Source organism: Chelonia mydas, chromosome 8 (genome assembly GCF_015237465.2).
Source record: "Chelonia mydas isolate rCheMyd1 chromosome 8, rCheMyd1.pri.v2, whole genome shotgun sequence".
Classification (NCBI taxonomy): Eukaryota; Metazoa; Chordata; order Testudines; family Cheloniidae; genus Chelonia; species Chelonia mydas.
The window spans coordinates 51,641,744-51,665,514 of NC_057854.1; the positions used below are offsets into that span (position 1 = coordinate 51,641,744).

The 23,771-nt window shown below is 53.8% G+C and overlaps 1 protein-coding gene across 1 annotated transcript in view; it reads left to right on the forward strand.

Moving 5' to 3' along the window:
• The window catches only part of QSOX1 (quiescin sulfhydryl oxidase 1), a 40,765-nt gene that overhangs the window by 10,295 nt on the left and 6,699 nt on the right, over positions 1 to 23,771 (forward strand). Inside the window, exons 3-11 of the mRNA XM_043520763.1 lie at positions 7,327 to 7,375; positions 7,848 to 7,950; positions 10,209 to 10,299; positions 12,128 to 12,273; positions 14,948 to 15,082; positions 17,201 to 17,330; positions 21,928 to 22,050; positions 22,210 to 22,357; positions 23,455 to 23,631. Of these exons, the coding sequence (XP_043376698.1) occupies positions 7,327 to 7,375; positions 7,848 to 7,950; positions 10,209 to 10,299; positions 12,128 to 12,273; positions 14,948 to 15,082; positions 17,201 to 17,330; positions 21,928 to 22,050; positions 22,210 to 22,357; positions 23,455 to 23,631 (1,102 nt within the window). The remainder of the gene's footprint in view (positions 1 to 7,326; positions 7,376 to 7,847; positions 7,951 to 10,208; positions 10,300 to 12,127; positions 12,274 to 14,947; positions 15,083 to 17,200; positions 17,331 to 21,927; positions 22,051 to 22,209; positions 22,358 to 23,454; positions 23,632 to 23,771) is intronic.

The following is a 23,771-nucleotide window of genomic DNA, read 5'->3' on the forward strand; positions in this document are numbered from 1 at the left end:
GGGAGCAGGGAGGCTCACTCCGAAACGCTGTGTAGACACACCTTGTGACATTCCATGGGGCTGGTACCCCAGGAGGCCCCCGATCAGTTCTACTGTGGTCCTGGTCTCAGCCTGTGTTTTGGTTTTGGCAGCATTGGCCATAAGCCATCTAAAACCACCCCCATCCTGTTTATCTCAGCGCAGACTGTGTTTGTTTGGGATACGGGGTGTTGACCACACCAGTCGGGGAAAAGAGCCCTTTGTGTGTGCAATCTCTCTGTCCCTGTAAGACCGTGGCAGTGGCATGACGAGGGAAACCTGACTGGCGTGCTTCTAGGAATCAGCAACCTTTTGAACTTGAAGCCCAGCTGGCTTTTGTCCCAGATGTGCAACTCGCTGCCCCTGAGGAAGGAGTGAGCCTTGAATTGAACCCAGGGCTCTAGGACCAACTCCTGTATGAGATGGGTTCTGTGCCTCCTAGAGCACTTTATTCTTGTGGCTTCTCCTGCTTCTCCTTCTCCTTTATTCCTGTTTCTTTTAATTGTTTCCTCTCCCTGTCAGTTCAGCTGAATGTTGACCTTGCATCTGTTTATATAGCACCTCAAATACATTCCTGGGCATACACGTAGGAATCGTTTCACCCAGCACTGAAATGCAGCCACCTCTGGAGTGAAACACAGCAGCTGTTCAACAGTGCACAGCATCCCTTCTCCAGTGACTAGAACAGCCAGTGAAGAATACCATATCCGAGAGAGATTGCTGTGGGGATCTGGGCAGGCAGAATGTAGTGAGGCACAGAGGAATTTGGCCAGGAGGCTGGAGCTAACACCTCAACTCTTGTAAAAAGTACCATGGGGGTCTGCCACAAGTGACTTAACTTTTGTGTCTATTCCCTAGGCTGCCAGGGTGCTGCGCGATTTCATTCCCATCTGTTAAGTGCTTTGAGAGCTTCCCATGTTGGGTGGCTCTGTTGTTATTGGCAGTTGAATTGCGATTCCACCCCTTGGTCCCGCGCCCAGCAGAAATTGTGTAAATATATATAATTTAAATATTTCCTCATGCAAACAAAGCCCAGTCCAACATAAGCAATAATGCAAAAGCCTCGGAGATGCCTTGCTAACAGGCAATGAATTCCCATAACTTGGAGTTCAGATGCAGGGCTTAAATATTAACTATTATTTGTATAGTGCCCAGACATGCACAGGGCAGGAGAATGGCACCAGAGTAGTAAAAGGTACCTTCCATTTTTCTTTCTTGCATTTCTGTTGGGGACTCCCTGTAATGAGCAGTCTCTGAGGTCGTAGTAAGGGAGAGCAAAACCAGCGTCTGGTAGACTCCATCAGAATGTCCCCGCTCCTCCTCCCTTCAAGTTCCCAGCACGACTCTTGTCCTGGCTGTGTTCCTTTCCCAAGGAACGGGGACTCTAAGTGCCTGAATCCATTCCAGCTGGGAGGACGGTGTGGTGCCTTTGATCTGGTGCAAAGGGGAATACAGCATATGACCATTTCGAATGCTTCTGCCGCAAACGTTTCCTGAGGCAGACCTAGTGCAGTTCCCACAAAGTCCTTTAAAGAGACAGTGTCAGTGAGTTCTTCTCAGCAAACATCACTGTGTTTCCAGTGACCCTTTGGATTATTTGAAGCCGGAAGAATTCTGTGACTTGTTTTTTACTGTTTACTTTCTGCGCTAGCTGGTGAGCTTGCTTTGGCTGAGCTGTAACCCAAGCAAATTGATTGCCAGCTAACTAACAAGATGCCAGACTCCAGGGTTGACATTCCCTAGTGTTGGTTCCTGGTCAGATCTCCTGAAACGAACACTTAACGACTATGAGTAGCCAGTCATAAACTTGAGTTAAGGGGCAGTCAGCTAGCTGGAGTCACAGTTGGACCAAAATCTCTGGCTGTCTCTTTGCCAGGCAAAGAGGTGTGTGGGATTTTTGACAGTGGGATAACTAAGGCATGGGAGTTACCCTGCTGGAGACAAGGGACAGGTAGTTTTTAGCGCGATGTAGCTGGATGAGGTCAGCTGTACACCCTCCACCTGGGGTTCACCTCACCTAGCTACATCATAGTAAAATTAAAGAGCCTTGTTTCTACTAGGAGTTTGCAGCAGGATCGCTAATGCTCGTTCCCTTTTAGACAGTGAAAACAGCCTGTGTTTTTGTCTACACTGGGAAAATGAGTGGGGTATTCAAACATGGTGTGTAAACACTACTCAGCACCTAGTGTAGACAAAGACAATTATGTTTAAGAACGTTCGCTGGTTGGGCTAACCCTAGGGCTTTATACACTGTAATGTGAATGTTAACACGGTGGGCTTGGCCCTGCACCAGGTGCTGAGTGGTGTTTAGAAATATGTTAATTCAAACGTGTTAGCTGACATGTTTCAAAACGCCACTCGTTTCCCAGGTGCACATGAACCCTGTGGTGAAACCAGACTGGTGAGTTTGACTTTCCGGGCCTCGTGCAGTAGCATGGAGCCATTGACGGGGTCAGGCTCCTCATGCCATCACCTACCTTCCTCCCCCATACACACTCACTCCCAGCTCGGCAGAATTTGGCCAACTCAATGCCCGCAACTAGCAATTCCCTCCATTCCCCAGCCGTGTGGTGAGTCATGTTTCAGTGTGATGTCTGCAGGATTGCCAACTTCAAGAGATCAGAAATCATGAGAGAGGCCAAAAAATCCATGAGTTTTTTGTTTTTTTTTAAAGATGTGTTTTTCAGATCAGTCTCTTGATTTTTGTCCCGTCTGCCCCCACCCAAGCCCAGGGTATGTGCATGTGACAATCAGTGTTGCCTGCTCTGCCATATGCACTGGATAAGGTGATTTTGGCCCCTGTTACAGGTGCTGTCACCCCCACATCTGCCTGTCTCCTGCCCAGTAATTAATCTCTGCCAGGCCTCCATTGTTTCAGCAGCAGGTGACCCCCAAGAAAAAAAAATCCTGAAATTGGAGAGTTCTATCATGAGATGATGAGTAAGGCTTAATTTTATTAAGAAATCACGTGTCTTGCAAGTTGGCATGTCTGGGTCTATAATCACAGACTTAGTCCCAAAAGAGCTTATTTATTTAAATGCCTTGGCCTGTACCTTCAGAGACCTGCCTCTAAGGCCAGCAAAACTCCCCTCTTAGGGCTCTCCTGCTTTGGGGAAATTTCAAAATGTAAAGGAAAATCTCTGATCTCTTTTTTGCTTTTTTAAATTTTTTTAAGTTCGTTTCCAGCCCTTTTCCTTCGATAAAGATAACAAAGTGAGGGTCTGTTCCAACTTCTGTTCGGGTCAATGGATTGGAGCCATCAGCAGCGCCAATCAAGGATCAGCAACTTGGGAATTTGCACATCACCTACTTTAGCTCAAGAAATATGGGCTGTATTTTTCTGAAAATCTCCCCCTGGTATAGCTGCACCTGTGGTAGTGGCTGTGGGAGCGCTAATGTATGACCCTTGCTGGTGGAAATCTGTGACCTTTAACCCACAGATATTACTATAAAAATAACTTTATTTTAATAAATTATTCAATCATCAAATTCTAAGTTTAAAGGATTCGGATGTACCAGCTATACACCTTACAACTGCTAAAGAAGTCTGAGTAGTTAAGCAACAATTAAGAGGGCCTGACAGAAACACCTCTCAAAAGAGACAAAGTCTAACAAGATAATGAGTCTGTTTGCTGAGCTTCTTTGTTTATTATTCAGATAAAGCATTTCAAAGGAATTCAGAGTGAGCAATCAAGTTTTGGAAGCAGTAAGCCATCTAGAGGTAGCCACTCAAGATTATAATTTCAATAAAGAATGAGGTGGCTGGAAAAAAAAATCTCACATTTGAGAGTTGTCATGTCTGGGTCTGTAATGACAGGTCAAGTCCCTTTGGTTTGGTTTTCTGTTCCCTCTGGGGTGGGGCGTGTTGTAAACGGCAGATGCACAAGAGCCATCTCAGGCCTCATAATAATGGGCACTAACCCCAGCGTCTTGCATACCTGGGGGGCCACCTCTGCCTCCTACCTGCCCTAGCTTTGACTGGGGGAGCCCTATGGCTGGGCTGGTGGCCAAGAAGAGGGTGACTGTAAAAATCCACCCAAAGTTCCTTTCTGTGGCTGGCTGGAAAAAGAAACTTCCCGGACTCCTGGGGTAATTACAGTCCTGGGATCAGCCTAAAAAGAGCTCCAAACCTAGGTGTAAATTAGTAGGTATGGATTGGGATGCTCCCCGCTCTGGGGGGTCCTGTGAGACCCCTCAATCCGCTGGGTACTTTAATTGGCTGTTGACGGGATAGAACCGAGTGCTGGAGCAATAACCCTTACCTCAGATGCCACAGGAATGGGCCTGATGGGCTAATCCCCTCGCCTGACCCAAAATACAGCGCTAGAGCCTGTCTTCAACAAGGCTCCCAAAGCCCAGAGGGACCTGCTGATGTGGCAGTGCTACAAGGCTGTTGGTTGGCACGGGGTTGGTGTTGTGTCGTCCTCCCCCCTGCCCTCCACAGCACCTTCTGCAAACAGCTTTCACTCCCGGCCCAGCCTGGTTGGCAAACATTTGCCATGAGATTTCACTGATCCTGCTGCCCCGCCTGCATGGAGGGAGGGGGGAGACTGCACAGCTGGCATCAAACACAGAGGGCGCGTGACTGTTTGCAGCCCGTACTGTGGGGCGGCCTGTATCTTGCCATGGCTGCATAGAGCAGGCTTCCCTCTGCTGGTGAGCCTTTAAAGGGATTAGCAAAGAGGCAGGATGAATGATCCCCAGGGCTGGGAGGTCTTCGGCTGTATGAGGTTGGCTGCGTTCCTGGGCCCTGGCCAAAGGAGAACGTGGGCATTTATCTCCCACGCAGCCCCCGTGTGCCAACCCTCCCGCCTGCCCTGCTGGCCCTTCGCTGCTGTGCTCAGGGGGCTGAGCTCTCCAGGGGTGCTGCTGCATCCGATAAGCAGCCTGAGTGGCTGGCCCCTCTCCTCCATGTGGTGCTGTAGCCTTTGCACTGGCACAGCCCTCCTCTGGGCTGGAGGCATCGTTGCGTTCTTTGCCAATTTGCTGCGGCCCTTGTCCCAGGGCAGGGCTTCACGCACCCGCCATTCCCAGGGCTGACAGGCAGCTGGTCAGTCAGCCTGGCTGGCTCCTCCAACAGCAGGACTTTCTCCCTGTCCAGGACCTGCTAGGTCCAATGGGCTGCAGCCCTTACAAGGTTGAGCCTGGCTATTCTCCTCCTGGCTGAACACAGCCATTGGGGGGATGTCGCTGCAGTGCCTTGGCACGTGCAGGATGGCGACCTCTCCCCCACCCGCAGCAAGGCTGGGCTGTGGGGTCTGCTGCCCATGCTTCCCAATGCCATAACTGCAATGAGAGCATCGGCGGCTCCCTCATCCCTGTCACAGTTGACTGCCGCGTCCCAGGCTCTGGTGCCAGCAAACGCAACATGGCCACGTATTGAACCCTCACAGAGCTTCCTGGAAAGGGCAGGAGCCCTAGGCTGGGATGGGGCATCTTCCTCCATGGAAGGATCTCTCCTCTGCCACCCGTATGGTAGGCACACACTTGTGCCCTGCCCCTGCAATAAGTGATTCTGATCCATACCCCCGGCCAGCGTGCACACCAGGCCCCGGGGGAGGCAGAGCTGGCGTGCAATGCCGACAGTGGGCTGGGGACACTCAGCTCTGCCCCTTTCACTCATTGGATTCAGACAGGCTGTGATTTCTGCTTCCCCGCTGTCTGGCTGAGAGTGGGGCTCTGACAAGGGCTAGTTGGCAGAGGGTCAGCCTGGAAAAGCTGGTAGTCTAGGGAAAACATTCAGACTGGCTGGGCAACTGTTCCATCGATTGGGGTAGTCTGCCTGCCTTTATGAGGATCTGTTGAAGGGTCCCATTGTTCCTGCTTGGTGGCAGCTGAGAGCGCTCTTTGTTTCCTTCTTTGGTGAGGAGCTTGCACTGAGCGCAGTGAGCCGAGCACTTGTCCTCTCCAGACTGCATTGCTGCACTATGGGACTTCGCCTAGGACAGAGGGTGGCCTCCCACTTCCAGAGCAGGCCTGGCCTTTGGGAGATGTCACGCCCACACTCCAAACAGCCTGGTCATCCAAGCCGTTCCATTATGGGTGCCATTCACGGGGCTGGGGTTGATCTATAACCGAAATCCGATGTACCCTGTAGCCAGGTGATGTAAATTCTGCAGCACAATCTCTGCATTTCACAGTGCCCCAGGGAAGCCAGCCGGGAATTCTGTCTGCTTCAGAGGAATTAAAAAAGGTGGACTTTCCTTGATTGAAATATGAAGATGAATGATGTACTTTGGCACAGAACCCTGCCTGCCATTGACCTTGGTATTAAATGTCATTCATCTGACATGCTTTTAATTTTCATTGTGCTGCAGAATTGGCCAAGCAGGGCAACCTTGAAGTTTTGGCATCTGGAGAGGGGAGACCGAGAAGAGTTTTGCACCTGTGCACCATCCCTGCAGGCCAGATCCACTGACAGACTTGTTGACAGCCCCCAGATAGGAATTCTGAGAGCTGATGGTGGGAAGGTTGCAAGACATGTGTCTGGATGGTAGTTGGAGAAGAGACCTTGACTCTCGAATGCCCGCTCCTCCTTCCCAGCCCCTTGCTTAGTCTGACAGAGCCAGCATGTGGGTTTGCCCTTCAGGGTTAGATGCAAGATCTGTTTGCTCCCTGAGGCATTTGCCAGGAGGTGGGGTAGGCTGCTGAGCAGATTTGTGTCTGGGGAGTTTCACTGATTCTGTATTGGGTCGATTTATTTATTGCGGTTTGTGCCTGTTTTAATGATTGTTCTGCAGGTGCCTAGAGACCTTTTATAAATTGGCAAGGCCTAGTAGATGGAGCATGAGACTGGGACCCCAGAAGGCCTGGATTCTGTTCCTGGTTCTGCCACTGGCCTTCTGGGTAACCTTGGGCAAGTGACTTCGCCACTTTGTGCCTCAGTTTCTCCATCTTTTAAATGGGGATAATGATACTGATCTTCTTTGTAAAATGTTTTGAGATCTACTGCTGAAAAAATATATAAGAGCTAGGTAGTAGTATTAGGCATGATTAAACTCACTTGGGAAAGTAATAAGCTTTACCTTCTCTATAGCATTCTTCAGCCCCACTTCTCAAAGCGCTTTACAAAGCAGGTAAATATTTTACAGATGGGGAAACTGAGGCAGAGAAAGGCAGTGATTGGCCCAAAATCACCCATCAAGTTGGTAGTAGAGCTGGGAATAGAATACAGAGCTCCTTAATCCCAGTCTGATGCCTTAACCACTGGTCCATGCAGCCGCACCAGTGCTCTGTGGGTTGCAATGAATGTTGTTAAATGTTCTCCAGATGCTCCTGCAGACACTCTTCTCTTGTGTTTCTTTTCAGTTTTTCAAGGCCTTCTCCAAGAGCCCTGAGGACGGGACGAAGGTATTCTGTGAGTATCCAAAACCTCCTGGCTCTTTAATCCTTGCTGGATTCCCCTTTTGGAATTCGCCGTGCTGTGGCGGTTTCCTTTCCGTTGTGGCCTGCGCACCTGCTGCATTCTAGAGTAGGGTGTGGTCAGCGAGTGGTTTCCCCAGGTGAGGGTGGGAGGGCAAGAGGTGTTGGTGGAGGATGACTCATGACAGGGAATCTCCCGGCAGGGGATAAATGAATAAGGCATATCAAACTTTGCAAAAGAGATGTTTCTACCATGCGCCACTAACCAGCCACTGGAGGGGCTGCCAGGGTGGGTTGGAGATATATTGTACAGTATGGTCCAGTAGTGCTCAGTCTCCATGTGACACTGCTATGGCTGCAGGGGTCCAGCATGGTTGGGATGGGTCATTGTTACCTTGGGTACAGTCCTTGGCTTTTTGTGCATGGTGCTTTGGTGGTGAGCTCTGTGTATTTTGTTCCCCCTACAGATCCTGGGGACAGCATTCAGAACCTGAGGCAGAGCATAATCACCAACCTGGAGATGCACAAGGAGACGTGGCCACCTGCCTGTCCACCACTGGAACCAGCCAGGTTATTGGAGGGGGACATAATAGCAGAATGTAACTCTGTGTGTGTGTGTGTTGAGGGGGCTTGGGGTGAGAGAAACGACAAGGAATGAACTCATGCTTAACCGGGCCTCCAGTAGCAGTCCTGCCCCCCTGAGACCTCTGCCGCATGTGGATGATGACTCTATTCAAGGGCCTGCCCTGGTTCAATCCCTGTCATTGTGTGGAACTGAATTCCTGCGGGTTGGGCTGGAGACTTTGCCTAGGCGATCCCAAGGAGGCTCCCGGTTACTCTCAGGACAGTGACATGCACTGCAGAGGTGTGAGCAGACCTGATGGCCTGGTGCCAGAGCGACTAACTGGAGTGACTGTGATAGTAGCACGTGGACCAAACGAGGCAGGCAGCTGTTTAGCCAGGGATTAATGGGCACAGACATTTTGAGTTTGCTCCTCGGTAACGTTCGTGTATCTCCCCATGTGACGCGTCCAGAGCTGTCAGTGTGGGGCGGGTTCCATTACCTGCAAGGTTTTTTCCCATGATTCGTATCTAACACACCTGCCTGTAACTACAACCCCGCTGTGGTGGCTGTTCCTATTCGTCACCGGGGGAAGGACATGCCCTGTATTGCTTGTATGGGGGAAGTGTCGGTGCCCTCTGCTGTATCGAATGAGATCTGCTGACAGCCTGGGAAGGGCAGATGAGCCCTAGTGCTGGCCACAGCAAACAGATGCCCCTTGAGTGTTTGGAGCAGGAGGCTGGGTTCTTTCCCCTGGGCTGCATGTGTGCGGGGTAGTTGATGGTCCACGTCATGGCTGGGGGGGAATGGCTGGTGGCACAGAGGTGCCGTGCCCACTGCTGTCCCTGGTCTTCCTCCATGTCCTTAAATCCTAAAGTTGCCCTGCAACCTGGAGTCACTGCTGCCCTCTGGCTCCTCCCTGACTGAAAGCCCTGGCTTGAGTCTTTCCCGTTTAGTGTAAGATCCGGGAGCATTTAGCCTTACCTGCCAGACCTATAGAGCAGCCAGGACTCTGCTGTACAGTTCAGTGCGGGGCACCCGCGGGAAAGCCCCTGTGGCTATAACCTGTTAACGCTGGTGGCAGTGGAGAAAGCTGTTAAACCAGGAGAGAGAAATGGATCTGTGAAGCCAGACAGGCAGCTTGCAGATCAGCGATGAAAACGAAACTCCTCAGATCTGCATCTGGTGATTGCCGGGGGAAGTGTGTGAGCACACACACACACACACCCCTTTCAGGGGTAACCACATCCTTGCGCTCTCCTCTGTGCCTGTGAAGGGGGCTGACCTGGCTCTTCCTGGGTCTGAGTCACCTGGGCTGGGCCTGGCTGGGCTGGACAAAACAAAAGGGTTTGAGCTGCACTGCACACCAGCCATCCCCATCCACATTTCAGTGGAGGAGCAGGAGGACAGCCCCGGACCAGGTGCTAGACACCACCCTGCAGGTGTCTGTCTACCCTCTCCTCCCCACTGTCTGAGCATTCCAGCCTGCACCCCCAGCAAGGCCCCCTCCTTCCAAAGATGCGTCTCTGTACCCCTGATCTCTCCCGGCTTCAAACTCTGTGCCATGCACAGCACTGCTCCTCGGCAAAGGTGGATTTACTGCACCTCTTGATGCTCTGTAGGCACTTATCCTCCCCCCCTCCCCCCCCCCCAGTGAAAACTGCAAAGCCACAGGCAGAGTTAATCAAATGCCAAGGTGTGGATGGGGAAATGAACCCCAGCCAAACTCCAGCATTCCAACCTCATGTTCCGGCTCTCCCCACCGTCTGATGCCCCACTGGGGAAATTGGGGGTTTCATTTTAAACCCCACTCCCCAAGAGCAGGAACGTTGGGCTCAGAGTTAGGGTTCAGGCTGTCTCTAATGTGACCCGATCTGTGTCCTGATTAAACTGGTCTGGCTCTAGTCTCAATGCTGGCTTTCACATTAGATAGGGTTCTAACCTCAAGTCCTTCCACAAACAGTCTCCCATCTCCTGTTCCTTGGCTGATCCTGGCAGATTACCATAGAGCCAGTGAAGTGAAGCAGAAAACCAGGCTGGCAAGCTCCATGTGAATTGAACAGTGGATAAGCAGAGCTGATCTCAGCCACCTACCTGGGCAACAAATCCAGCTGGGTTCAGCTGTGTGTGAGAAGGGCAAACACCCAACCCTTTGCCAAGCTGCTGTGTGCTGTGCTGGCAGGGAGCACGTTCTGCGCTGCTGGGGCTGGTGCATTCACCTGCTTACTCCATGTCACTGAGAATGCCTCATTGTTTTCTCCTGTAGCATAGAGGAGATCCGTGGGTTCTTTCAAACAAACAATGTCATGTACCTGGCACTGATCTTCGAGGCGAACGACTCCTTTGTGGGAAGAGAGGTGGGCATTGTTGTTTGGTTCAGTATTTGTATTCCTGTAGCACCAGGTTGGGTTGTGGCCTGTCACCGTGCCTCAGTGGGTCACAGCTGAGGATGTCGGATTCAGGACAAACTGCTGAGAAATGGGCCAGACTCACTCCTAAACTGGTGGTTATTCTTCCATAAGATATACCAAACGAGTAACAAAAGTAAACTTCTGTTTCACCACACTGGTTAACCAGAAGCCAGAAATGCAGCCTCCTTAGGTATCCCAGCCCTTGTTTCACCACCAGACACTAGGCTTTATGATGAATGGTTATTTAAAACCAGTTTAATCAACCAAAGGGTTCTCCTGATCCCAAAGGACCAGTCTCAAATCCAAATCAATTTATAACTCAGATCTTACCCAATACTCACGCTGTAGCCAAATCTTTAGTATCTAATATCTAATGATTTATTTATAAGAGAAAAGAAAGGGGTGAGAGTAAAAATGGTCAAAGGAATCAAATACATACACTCATTGCAAAGTTCTTGGATCAGGTTTGTAGCAGGGATGGAATAAGCTGCTGGCTTATAAAGTCTCTGGTAACATCCAAAAGATTGGAAGGTCCTCAGTCCATTGGTTGGAATGCTTCTGTTAGTGTAAGTCCATAGTTCAATGTAGGAAAGAGGCAAAAGGGAGAGGCTACCAGGGTTATTTATACTTTCTCCCATGTGGAGGGAAAACTCTCAGTCTTAGTTTGTGGAAAAGTCCAGGCACAAGATGAAGTTCAGGGTCACAGGAGCAAGTCACATGTCCTTGCATGCTTCGATGAGTCAGAGCAGCCATTACCCATATTCTGGCTGATGCGTCCTCAGCTTCTTCTATGGCCTGTTGTGTGAGGCAAGTGTCCTTCAGTGGGCCATCATCTTGACTAGTCCATTCACAATGTGCTGACCAGACTGGATGTAAACTAACAACCTTGTGGGTGTTTCCACAGGAGCAAACACATTTAAAATACTGGTACATAGTCAGTATTCATAACTTCAGACACCAAAATGATACATGCATACAAACAGGATAATCATATTCAGCAAGCCATAACTTTTCCATTGACACCTCACATAACACATTTTGTACAAGATTTGTTGCAACCGTATAACAGTGGCCGCAACAATGATCTATTTTAATCCCATCATGTCGCCAGGCCCCATTATGCGCTGTATGTACATGTAGTGAAAAGATGACCCTTTCCCCAAAGAGCTTACAGTCTGAGTAGATGGGTGGAGAGGCGAGTTCTGCTTCTCGCCCTGGGCCCCTCAGGAGTTCGTATACAAAGATGTTAATTGTTCCTTGACTCTTTATATCCCTTCCAGTTTCCATAGCCATCAAGTGCCACGTGCTGCAGTTAGGTGAGGCTAAGGCTCAAGTAGTGGTGAGCTTTCCTGTAGCCAGAACTGCATGGTCTGGCGGGTCAAGCACAGAGCTGGGAGCCAGGAATTCCTGGCATTGTTCATTCAGGGAAAGTTCACCTTTTTTAACTTAGCTCTGGCTCTGCCACTGACCTGGGCCAGTCAGTGAGTCTCCCTGTGACTCCCCTTCCCTGTCTGTAAAATGGAGATCCTACTTCTCCACCTCTCGGGGCTGTTGTGACGGTCAGGCCGTGTTTGTACAATGGTTTGGGAGGCGTAAAGTGTTCCCTCAGTGCTAGATATTGCTGTGTCCTGACTCCTGCTGGTAGAGGCTGGGGCTGGAGCAGCCATGAGCGTCCCACGCCACCCCCCAGAGGAGAGAGCTGCTGTAAGCGGGCTTGGCCCTGGGACGTTCTGTTCCATAGTTAGTCTAACCCATGGAGCGCGCTGCCTTGCAGGTGACGCTGGACATGCTGCAGTACGAGAACGTCGCTGTCCGGAGAGTGCTGAGCAGCGAGGAGGAGCTAGTGAAGAAGTATGGCGTGACTGCCTTCCCTTCCAGCTTCCTGCTCATCAACAACGGGACCTTCAGCCGCATCCCTGTGTGAGTCCTTCCCTGCTGCGACCCAGACGTGGTGGTGGATCCCCCTGTACCTAAGCAGTGGGAGGATGAATCCTGGCACTGTGGGGCTGATGATGGAGGGAATTAGCTGCACTGAAGCTGGGAGTGTGAAGCTCGGTGCTTGTGCGCGGATCCCCCTGCCCATGGCCCTTAGAGAGAGATCCTGTGGAGTTTGATAGAGATAAAATCCATAGGGTTTTATGGCAGCTCCTCTCCTATCCCGGCCGGAGAGTTCTGGCACTGTGGGGCTGGGAGTGTGAACCTCAGTGCTTGTGCGCAGATTCCCCTGCCCATGGCCCTTAGAGAGAGATCCTGTGGAGTTTGATAGGGATAAAACCCGCAGGGTTTTATGGCAGCTCCTCTCCTATCCTGGCCGGAGAGTTCTGGCTCGAAATAGTCTATCGAGAGAATATTGTTCTCTGCTAAACTCCATGGGACCCTTCCCTAAGGGATGGGGTGTGAATCCTGGTGCTGGTGGGCAGATCCCATGGAGATAAGGCCAACTCCTGTCCAGGAGCTGCCCATCTCCAAACTTCCCTGCCTGTACTGGGCTGCTCCCCCATGTTGAGACACTGGGTGTGGCTTTGTGATGCTGTGTTTGGCTTTCCTCCCCGGACTACCCCACCAGCTACAGCTACAAACGGCTGAAAGCCCCTCTAAACTCAGCCCAGCCTGCAGGTGTCTTGCTGGCTGGGGAATACATCAGTGGACTTTGCAAATCTGGCAGGGAGTCAAGTTGTCCCTGACCTTCTGCCCGCCTCAGTCAGCCACTCCATTCCTCCCTCTTGGTTTTCTAATTGCGGAAAAGTTCATTAGGAACCAGACAATGGCTGGTTCTGAAATGCTGGCAGAGAACAATAGCACCGGGACTCAGCCCCTCTCGTGGGTTCCTGCTCCTGAATGGCACGTGTAACAGCAGCCAGATGGTGCCTTCGCACCCTCGATGGATGATTGATGTCAGGCTGGCAGTTCAGGCAAGAGTGTGGTGGGGCAAGGGGGCAAACAGACACTTGTGGCTTCCCTAGGAAGGGTCGTGGAGGGGGGGTCACTTGCCTGGGTAATAGCCAAGCAGGGGGTCTTTCCTAGTGGGAAGCATGGCATTTGCAAAGCTTGTCTGTGCTGCTTGGCATGCGGGGGATGGGGTGAGCCAGGTTGACGGGAGGAGGGCTGCTCTCTGATGATGCCAGCTTCACCCAAGAGCAGAGTCATTGTTTCCTTGCCGCGGAGCTGGTGGAGGGGAAAATTGCTTGTGACGATGCTGTCTCTCCACCATCTGCTTGCGGGCAAACATCGGGCTGTGAAAAAAGAGCGGAAAGCGATGGCTTCTCGCTGTTGGCTCTCCTGGGCTTTCCTGCCGCTGCCTCTCTCAGAGCCTGACAGCTTTGCTCATTCTGTGTGGGTTAAGTAGGGAGTCCTGCATTCCACCCCCTGCTCCCTCCATCTTGCCAAGCTGTCCTGTGAGACAGCAAAACCTCCCACAGTCCCCTGGCTGCCAGGCTGGGTTTATCCTGCACAGATCCCAGTGCATCCGTACCCCCAGCTCTCAGGTTAAAGGGCGTTACTGATTCCAAGAGGGTAAAACCCACACTGGCAGAACTGGGAATTTTCCCACAGAAGGGCGAGGAAGAGGCTGCAAGGGATAGAGAGAAGCTGGGGGAATGGCTGCGTGACCTGGGGCTGCCCATCCCCATGAGAGCCATGCCCTTCCTCATGCCAGCTGGCCTGGAACGCACGCGGTGCCCAGTCAGAACCTGAGTTCTCTTTATGTAGATGGTTTGGTTTCCAGTGCTCTCCCTTCCCCCTGGCCAGAGCCCCATTAGGGACGCTCCCTGCAGCCAGTGGGTGCCCAGTCTTGGCAGTCAGGGGAGGTGCTGGCTCTGCCTCGTCAGACTCTTCAGGGCACATGCTGATGGCTGTTGAGAACGTGTCTGTAGAGGTGGTGGGAGGAGCGGAGAGCAGAGACCCTGCCCTGCAGAGAGGGCAGTCCCAAGGAGGAGTGGGGCTGTGTGGAGCAGGCTCAGGCTGATGGCAGCAGGACTGCTCCGGCTGTATGTTAGGAAGGAGACCAGGCAGGGTGCTCAGGGAGCTTGGCTGGGCCGAGCGGAGGGGCATAGCTGGGGACGGATGAGAGAGGCAAAGGGAGCAGTAGGGAGGGGCGTGTGGGCTGAGCACAGGGAGTGGGAAGCGCCAGAGGTAGCAGTTCCAGACCAGGCAGACCAAGGAGGCAAACCCATCCCCTTCCAGGCCTGGCTTGTGTGCATGTCTCTGCCCCTGTCAGGGACAGAACCTCATCCCCTTTCTAGGCAGCTGGAGCGGGGAGCTAGTGATTCAAGGGAGGCCACTACGAGCTGGGGGCGCCCTGGGGCCACACGGCTAACTGTGCAGCTACTCTCCCACCCGAGGAGACCCCCTGAGCATGTGGGGCCTGCCAGTGTATATGGGAGTGGGGAAGCAGATGGGCACAGCGCACATTGTTATGCCAGGAATCCCACTCCCATCCCCAAGGAGATGTCTGGCCTCCTGCCTGCGTGTGACATACCTCAGGGGCGCAGGCAGCTGTGTTCGTGGTGATAGAAAGGTTAATGGGGGTGAAAAGGTGACCCCCTGTGCAAGTGGAAGAGGCTTCTATCACGTGTTCCCATTTCCTTCCCTACAGGAAAATGGAGGCGCGATCCTTCTACACCTACTTCCTACGGAGGCTGCGTGGGGTCACGCGAGGCCCCTACGCGCCGACCAGCGCGCCAGACGCGCCGATCAAGTCGACCCTCACCCCGCGGAGGCCTGCAGACCGGTGAGCAGGTCCCACTCTCCTGTCTGTCCACGCACCCCCGCTCCTGTCTGTCCACGCACCCCCGCTCCATTCCCTTGGCTGGGTAAGCTCCGGGCCTCCAGCATTATGACCAGCATCGGGAACTTGATGCTTCCTGTGGGGGGCTCCAGAAGGCCTGGCCAGCAGGAGCGTGTGTAGAAAAGTGGAGCAGAGGGATGGGCAGTAAGAGGAGGGTAGCTTGGTAGGCGTGAAATGATGGATATGACGCCAAGGCCGGGGCAAGCAATTGGCCAAAGTGGCAGAGCCGGAGGAGCGTGGGTACCATATTGCAGTTTGGGGCAGGGGTTCATTCGTTGCTCTCAGCTGCTCCTGGATGCTCAGACAGCAACAGCTTCTTGCCATCTGGGCCTGGTGAGAGGGGCTGGGCCTTTCCTGCCCTTTTCTGTGCTGTTGTCCCTTGGCGGTGAGATCCACGCGCTGTGCTCTGTGTGGGGTGGCACCATTGAGACTCTGAAGTTAGCATGGGATGGGCCTGCTGCTTATTAATGCTGGGTTCCAAGGGCGTGTGAAGCAGCTGTGCTCCCATGGCCTGCACTGGCTGCCTTTTATGAGTGGACCTTCGGGCATTGGCCTATGAAATCCTAGAGTGTCGTCCTCACCTTCCCTTACATTACAGGGGTGATCGGTGGAGCTGACGGCCCCCTGGTTTGAAAGGGTAGGGGCTGGGGCTTTCTCCAGAGGGACCTTCTGCTCTGGAACTTGCTCTTGGACGCATACCCCGTTCAGCAGAGCTGAGGCCGGTCAACATCCAGGCCGTGCTGCAAGCCTCACCTGTTTTACCCTGCTGGGTGGGACTAGAGACAATGCAGTGCAGGAGAGGTGACGCAGGGCAGGGTGACTGGAGAAAGTGCTCGCAGGCCACGGTGGCAGCTTGTGATCTCGCACCCCAGGTCAGTGGAGAGCAGTGAAGAACCTGGCTCTGAGTTCAGTCATTACTGAGGTGCCGGTATGAACTGGGGATTGAATCCAGAACAAGCGGCTCTTGTCCTGGATTCCCTGGCTCTGGGGAGCATTGGCATTGGGACAGATGAAGATGATGGCCACCCAGGGGTTGCTGAGACACAGGATCACCTGTGTCTGGGACAGTCGGGGGCACAGGGAAGTCAGGAGAGGATGGAGGTGATAACCTGTCTTAGTGGGGCTCTGTAAGTAGCCGAGATGGTTCCAGGGCTCTGCTTCGCTCTGCAGTAAGTTATGACCAAAGCCCAAATACTGAGGTGACTCTCCCCAGAGCCCCACAATGAGGGACAGGCTCCCTGTGCCCCAGGCTGCTGCTGTTTGAGTTTAGCGTAAGGGCCTGGGCACTGGTAGGTCTGGGCTGCTGCTCCCCAGGAACCGCAGGGGGCTTATGCTTGGAGGGTGAGGCTGTGAGCTGGGTCAGCGGCAGGAAGAGATGTGGTCATGCTGCTTGCTCCTTGCCCCATCCCTTCCCCCTAGCCCACCTCGCTGGCCAGGGACGCTGGAGGTGTTCCCCTGCCCTGCTGCAGGAAGGAAGAGGTCATTGCCTTTCTCCCCCCAGAGGAGGCCTGCAGGCTCTGTGGTGGGGTGCATCCTGCTGGCGTCTGTACCGTGTTGGGGTCCTGGTGTATTCTCTTCCCCGCCCGCCCCCCCTTCCCCCCGTTTCTATCTGCACGCTGTCCCTCCTTTGCTTTAGCTGTGGATTGGCAGGCTCTTTGCTGTTGGTGTTGCTGTGATGTGGGGACCTGAGGAGTGGTGTAAAACACAACCATTGTTGCTTCTCTTGCTGCTGCAAAATAAAGAGAGCAGGCGCCTTCAACCCTAGCCCCACTGGGGTGAGCGCCATGCGGAGGGCCCTCTGAGGGCTGAATGAAGCTGGAGACTGAGTTAACCTTGGCCTCTCTGGGGATGAAGCCAGACTGCAGGTCATGACTGAATTCTGTCATCCCCTTGTGGGAGAAGGGGCCAGGACTCGCAACTGTAATGAGAAGTCTCCTCCTCCCAGGCGAATCGTGGGGGGATACAGCTGAGGTCCCTCACTGGAGCAGGGGCGAAGGACTCCCTTTCTGCAGGCAGGCTCAGCCGGTTGTTAACGCCTTGTTTTTCTCCCCCATTCTCCAGCTCGAAGGTGTACATGGCTGACCTGGAGTCCGCGCTGCACTATGCCCTGCGGGTAGAGGTGGCCCGGTTCTCTGTCCTAACGGGAGAGCGCGTGAGGGCCCTGAAAGACTTTGTGGCAGTGCTGGCCAAGGTGAGCGCTAGGGAGTCATCAGCCAGGCAAGGCCTGGGCGGTCTGTAGCCCCCTCATGCTGAAAGCAGATGCGGGGCTTTTGCTGGGGCCTCACTTGCCACTGTGGCAGTCACTGGGCCTCCCCTTCGGATGGATTGGAGGAGCGGCAGGCTGGTAATGAATCCTGTAGTGAATGAAGCTGGGCATATCCCCTCACACGCTCTGCTTGAACAGGGCTCCAGGGAAGCCTGTCTCCATGCCGTTTGCATACCCCGCATTCCAGCCTGCGTAGCAGCCCTTATGACGATACTCTGGCTGGCTCGAGCGCAGCTCTGCCTGAGGCGAACGCTAACAAACCCCCTCAGTTATGGCTGCTTGGCCCCAGTCCCTAACTCCGCTTGAGCCCTAGTTGTGAATACGGGGCCTTTGTTTAGATAAATGGGAAATAGGAATTGCATCGTCCCCTGGGCTGGGCATGAAAATTATATGTGCCCTTCCCAAACCTTCGCTGGTGACGTGGCCAATCACATTGAGCCTAGACATGAACCACGCCTTTGGAAACCCCGTCCACCCATGCTCAGCCATTCACCATAGCCACTTCCCCCTGAACCTCCGGCAAGATGGCACCTCTGTGGCTGGTTCTTCCCCCCACCCACCTTGATGCAACTTCTTTCCTCCTGCTCCCACCTCTACCTTAACCATCTGCGTTGGCTGCACCGGTAAATACACACACAGCAATGCCCTCTGCAGTGAGCGGCTTTGAAGTGTCGTGGGCACCTCTGCTTTGCTATGGCAGATATGTGGCTTGGTGACCGTATATTGTCTCCTATACAATCCTCCAGAACTTACCTTTGGAAATCCTCTTCCACAGGATGAAAGAACTCTCCTCACGTGGGATGCAATGCGATTGTTGTAGCAAGGGACCACTAAGGACCTCTTCTAAATGTGCAGTCTCCGTCTGGACTCCTTGGGCTTGCACATGAGTCCATTTCCTTTGGAAACTTGGGTTTGATTTGAAAAACTGGAAAGGGTTCCAAAAATAGTTGCCGGAATAATTCAGGGTCTAGAAGATGTGCCTTATAGTGAGAGATGTAAGCTCAGTCTTAGTTTCTCCATGAGAGTGCTGAGAGGTGACTTGATCATGGTCTAAAACAGGGGTGGGCAAACTTTTTGGCCCGAGGGCCACATCTGGGTGGGGAAATTGCATGCAGGGCCATGAATGTAGGACTGGGGCAGGGAGTTGGGGTGCAGGAGGGGATGCAGAGTGCGGGAGGGGGCTCAAGGCTGGGGGCTGAGATGTAGCCCGGCGCCACTTACCTCGACTGGCTCCGGAGTGGCAGCGGCGTGCAGCAGGGCTAAGGCAGGCTCCCTGACTTCTGGATGTGGCCAGCATGTCCAGTAGTGGCTCCTGGGGGTGGGGTGGGGCAGGCGGCTCTGTCATGCGCTGCCCTTGCCTGCGGGTACCACCCTCGAAGCGCCCATTGGCTGCAGTTCCCTGTTCCTGGCCAATGGGAGCTGCAGGGGGCGGTGCCTGCAGGCGATGGCAGCACACAGAACCCTTCTCCCCCGACCCAGGGGCCGCAGGGACGTGGTGCTGGCTGTTTCTGGGAGTGGCATGGGGCCAGGGCAGACAGGGAGCCTGCCTTAGCCCCGCTGCACCACAGGGCTGGCAATCCTGCGAGCCGGATTGCAAGCCCTGATGGTCCAAATCCAGTCCGTGGGCCGTGGTTTGCCCTCCCCTGGTCTAAAAGATGAGGAAGCATAGGCGCCGAGTTTCTAATCTGCAGGGGGATGCTCCCCCTGGCTCCACCCAGGCCCTGCCCCCACTCCACCCCTTCCCACAAGGCCCCATCCCCACCCTGCTTCTTTCCACCCCACCCCTCCTCTTCCCTGCCTCTTTCTGCCCCACCCAGTTCCTCCCCTGAGCGCTCTGTGCCCTCACTCCTCCCCCCAGCGCCTCCTGATGCCACAAAACAGCTGATCTGTTGTAGGCACTGGAAGGGAGGGGGAAGCATTGATCGGCAGGGCCCCCCGGCGGGCAGGAGGCACTCGGGGAGGTGCTGGTAGCGGGGCTGCCAGTGAGTGCTCAGCACCCGCCATTTTTTTCCCGAGGGTGCGCCAGCCCCGGAGTCAGTGCCTATCTGAGGAAGACATTTCTGATCATAGATGGTTCTTTAATGAAGCAGAAAAAGGGCTGATGAGATCCAATGGTCAGAAACTAAACACGTGCAGACTGGAAATGAAGGTGATTCACCACTGGAATATCTTCTCTGGGAACAGGGTAGATTCTCCATCACTTTGAAGCCTTTCAATCGAGACTGGATGTGTTTCTAAAGGAGATGCTCTAGCTCAAACTCAAGTTTCGGGCTTGATGCAGAGATTACTGGGTGTGGTTCTGTGGCCAGCGCTATGCAGGAGGTCAGATAAATGGTTGTAATGGTCCCTTGTTGCCTTAAAATCTATTCATCTAAATGTGGGTCACTAGTGCAATGAGTCTTGGGTTCTCAGCTTAGACCCTTATTACTTTTTCCCTAATTGCCCAGCTGCTGCCTGATTAACAAAACTGGCAGGCTGTGCCTGTGAAGGGACCAGAAGTTAGACTAGCAGGGGATGGTGCGGGGCAGGACTGAGGTGCATTGGAAGGAGTGTGTCAGGAGGGCAGGACGAGAATAGCCGGTGGCCATGTGAGTCAGGTCTGAGGTGCTTTGGCATGGCTGTGCTGAAGCCTGCTTAACACCTAGCCTGTTTGCCGCCTGGCTTTAGCTGTTGCTCTCAGTCTCCCTCACTTTCCTGAGCGCGGAAGGTTTTGTTAAATGAATACCCCACCCTGCCACCTTCCCGTTCAAAATACAGTCCCCCAGGAGAGTGCAGGCTGTGTTCAACCCTCACACAGCTGAAGGGTGGCTGTGTGTGTGTTGGGGGTGGGAGGGTTGCTACACCAGTCCCCCAGGCTCTGAAAGCTTCAGGGGACCAGTCTATACTGTGAAATGCATTTGGTGTCAGGCAGCTCTGGTAATGTCAGCTCCAGATTAGGAGACAAAGCTGTTCAGATGCAGGGAACAGAGTCCAAGACTGAAATAGCACAAGGAACCCAGTTCACCAGCCAACCTCCCTCCCTCCCTCCCTGCAAAGCTCAGAGATGTTGGGGGCGGGGGATGGGAATGGGGTGGATGTGGATGGGATGTGGGTGGGGAGGGGAAGAGGAGTGTGAGTGTGAGTGTGAGTGTGAGTGTGAGTGTGAGTGTGTGTGTGTGAAGGTATAGATGGGGAGGGGAATTGGTATGTGTGTGTGGATGGAATGGGATGCGGGTGTGGATGGGGAGGGGAATGGAGTGTGGGTGGGTGTGGATGGAATGGGGTGTGGGTGCGAGGGAAGGGGAATGGGTGTGTGGGGAGGGAGGGGAATGGGGAGTGGGGTGGGGGGGAAGGGGAATGTGTGTGTGGAGGTATAGATGGGGAGGGGAATGATTCTCTTGCAACCTCTCTCCCTTCTGCCTCCTCCTCTGGTGATTGGGTGTGTACCATAGTCTAGAGGAAACAGTTTTGTGCTCAGTGCAAGGTGTTCTTTCAGATTTAGGCCACTAGACGGAGCAATGTCACCAGGATTCCCACATTCCTGACAGTTGCAGGGAATTTGCCTTCTCTGCATGTCCAGACTCTGATCCTTAAATCTCACGTTTCCCAAAGACGTGTAGGCCTGCGGGGAGAGAAGCCTTTATTTTAAAACAGGTCACCTGCTAAACTTCACCCCAAATCTCCAGTGTCCTGCAGGAGCCTTTGAAAGGAGATTGGGGGTGGGGCTCCCCATCAGAAATGTCAGTTCCCTGTGTTTGTTTATTGTCTAGCATAACGGGGTGTCCATGGAGGCTAGACCCTTTTTCTTTCATTCCCCCTGCACTTTCCTGGGTCCCCCGCTCCTGGTTTTACCCACCTACACTGTCTCCTCTCTTTGTGTTTGTCCCTGAGGTGGGTCTCCCCACCCTCCCTCCCCATCACTCGCTTTCCCCCCTCCCTGAAGCGCTTGCGGTTTTAAAGTGCTGATACTAATCGGATTTGTGTTGACTTATTGTCAAAGTAGCTTTTCGTGTTCCTCGGAGACTATTTGGAGTTACGATCGAGATTTGGATCTTGGCTCTTGGCCCACAGGGCTGACTTATTCACAATGGTGGCAGCTTGAATACAAATGAAAGGGCTTCCCAGTGCTGGCTGCTTGGATTGTTGCGGGGGGAGGCTTCGTACCAAGCTGGACAGCCTGAGACTAGCGTAGCTGTGAGCTCCCCACAACCAGTGCACCTGCACCATTCCCTGTAGTGACTCCTGCTGGGAGAGGCTGGCATTGCAGTCGCCGAGAGTTGTCCACAATCCAGGTCTCGCCCCATTTCCCACCTGGGAGAGGCTAGCAAAGGGCATATGGGAACATGATAGTATTGCTAAAAACCTGACTTTATCGCTGTAGGATGATTTGTGTCCTATTAGCCTGCATGCTCAGTAAAGGTCTCAAAATGTCCCTTGGAATCAAAGCAGAAATGTCTCTCGCACCTGGGTTCACGTCGGCCATAATGGGTAGCAAGGCTTTTGTCGTTAAATGTATTTCCTCCTCTCTCTGTTCTTGCCGCAGTATTTTCCTGGCCGCCCCTTTGTCCAGAACTTCCTGCGCTCTGTGGACAGGTGGCTGAGGAACATGAGAGAATCAAGGATTCCCTACAGTGCCTTGGAGCGGGTCTTGACCAACAGAAAAGAGGTGGGTCACTTAGAGATGATTTCCCTTTAGCCCTGCAGCATGTGCACGTGTTTGTTTTCCCCTAACCTTTTCTCTCAGTCCCCTTCTGCTCTCCCTCCCCTGCCCTCCCGTGTTAGCCCTGAGGTTTACTCTTTGTCTGCCTGTCTCTCTCCCCATCAGGGTCAAGCCCCGGAAGTGCTGTCGAACAACATAACGTGGGTGGGTTGCCAGGGAAGCAAACCTCATTTCCGAGGCTACCCCTGCTCCCTCTGGACCCTCTTCCACCTCCTGACAGTGCAGGCGACTAGGTACCGCAGGCTGGGCACAGGTAAACAGGTGACCCTGTGCATGTCCCACTTTGAATGTGCTGGATGGTCTAGCTCTTGACCATAGAGAAAGGGGTATGGGAATCACCATGATAGCTCCCCTTGGCCGTAGCTCGGAATTTCCGGGAGCTGCTGCTCCATGGGAAATGGGATGGGGAGAGGGTAGGTAGGCTTAGGCCAGAAAGCTGAAGGCAGTCCTGGGGTTTTAGATGGGTTGTACTCCCTGGTTGGGAAAGCCCTTCCGTCCATCCCCCGTAGCCAGGACGCCAGTAAGCCCCAGACTAGGTGGCCCATTGTAATGCCCCAGTCTCCTCTCACCCCACCTTGCATGCCTAGTGCCTGTATCTAAAGCCTGTATCTTGTGGCTTGCTGGATCCCCCCAGCAGGAACCTTCTGCTGCTCTCATGTCAGGTGGCTGGCTGCCGCTTCTCCCACGCGTGGGTCAGAGTGCTGAGCTTCCCAGCCGGCTAAGGGGGTCGTGGTCCCTTGTGGAATCTTAGCACCTTATCGTCAATCAGCTGTGCACGGCGCTCTATCCTGCCCCAGGGCCAAGGGCGCTGCTGTCTCAGCTCAGCTAGCCCCTCTGGCTCAGGGAGCACCAGACAACAGCTAGCAACAATAGTATCTAGCTCTTCCGTAGTGTGGCTCTCTAGTGACAGCTGAACACTAGCCCCATGGCCTGCTGGGTCACAGGGGATGTGTCTTAAACAGGACATACAAGTCTGACTGCAGAGCCAGCCTTTGGCGTCTCTGCTGGTCTCCCTCAGGATCCCCTTGCCCAGCCTGGCTCATGGTGCCGTGGTGTCCCATGGTGCTGTGCCAGCACCTCCCAGTGCAGGTGAGGCTGAATGCTCTAAGCGTGTCTCACTCCACTGAAAGCCCCGTGCTGGGCCCCACAAAGCCCTCTCAGTGCAGCTGAGGCCCCCTGCTCCGTGGTGCTGTGATCCTGAGCTGGCTGGTCCCGTGGACCCACCTGGCCTTGGATTGCTAGCACTCTGGCAAGAACCTGGCAGGCGCAGTGCCTCTCTGAGTCGCCAGGGTTTCCCCAGCCGAGCGTGCCAGGGTTTCCCCAGCTGAGCTGTCTCGCCTCCCCCTCCAGGCCCGCTCGAGGTCCTTGGCGCTATGCGCGGCTACGTCTGGTCCTTCTTTGGCTGCCGGGAGTGCGCTCAGCACTTTGAGGGCATGGCAGCGGAGTCCATGGACAAAGTGAGAAGCGTGGACAGGGCAGTCCTCTGGCTTTGGTCAAGACACAACAGGGTCAACGCTCGACTGGCAGGTAAGGGGGGGTCGTGCTGGCGAGTCTGGCATTGACCAAGGAAGGAGGGGTGCGAGGCGCCCGAGGGAGAATTTAGCCCCCAGTGCAGAGGGTCCAGACCCTCTGGCCATATCTGAGGAGGGATGGGGGACAGGGTCATG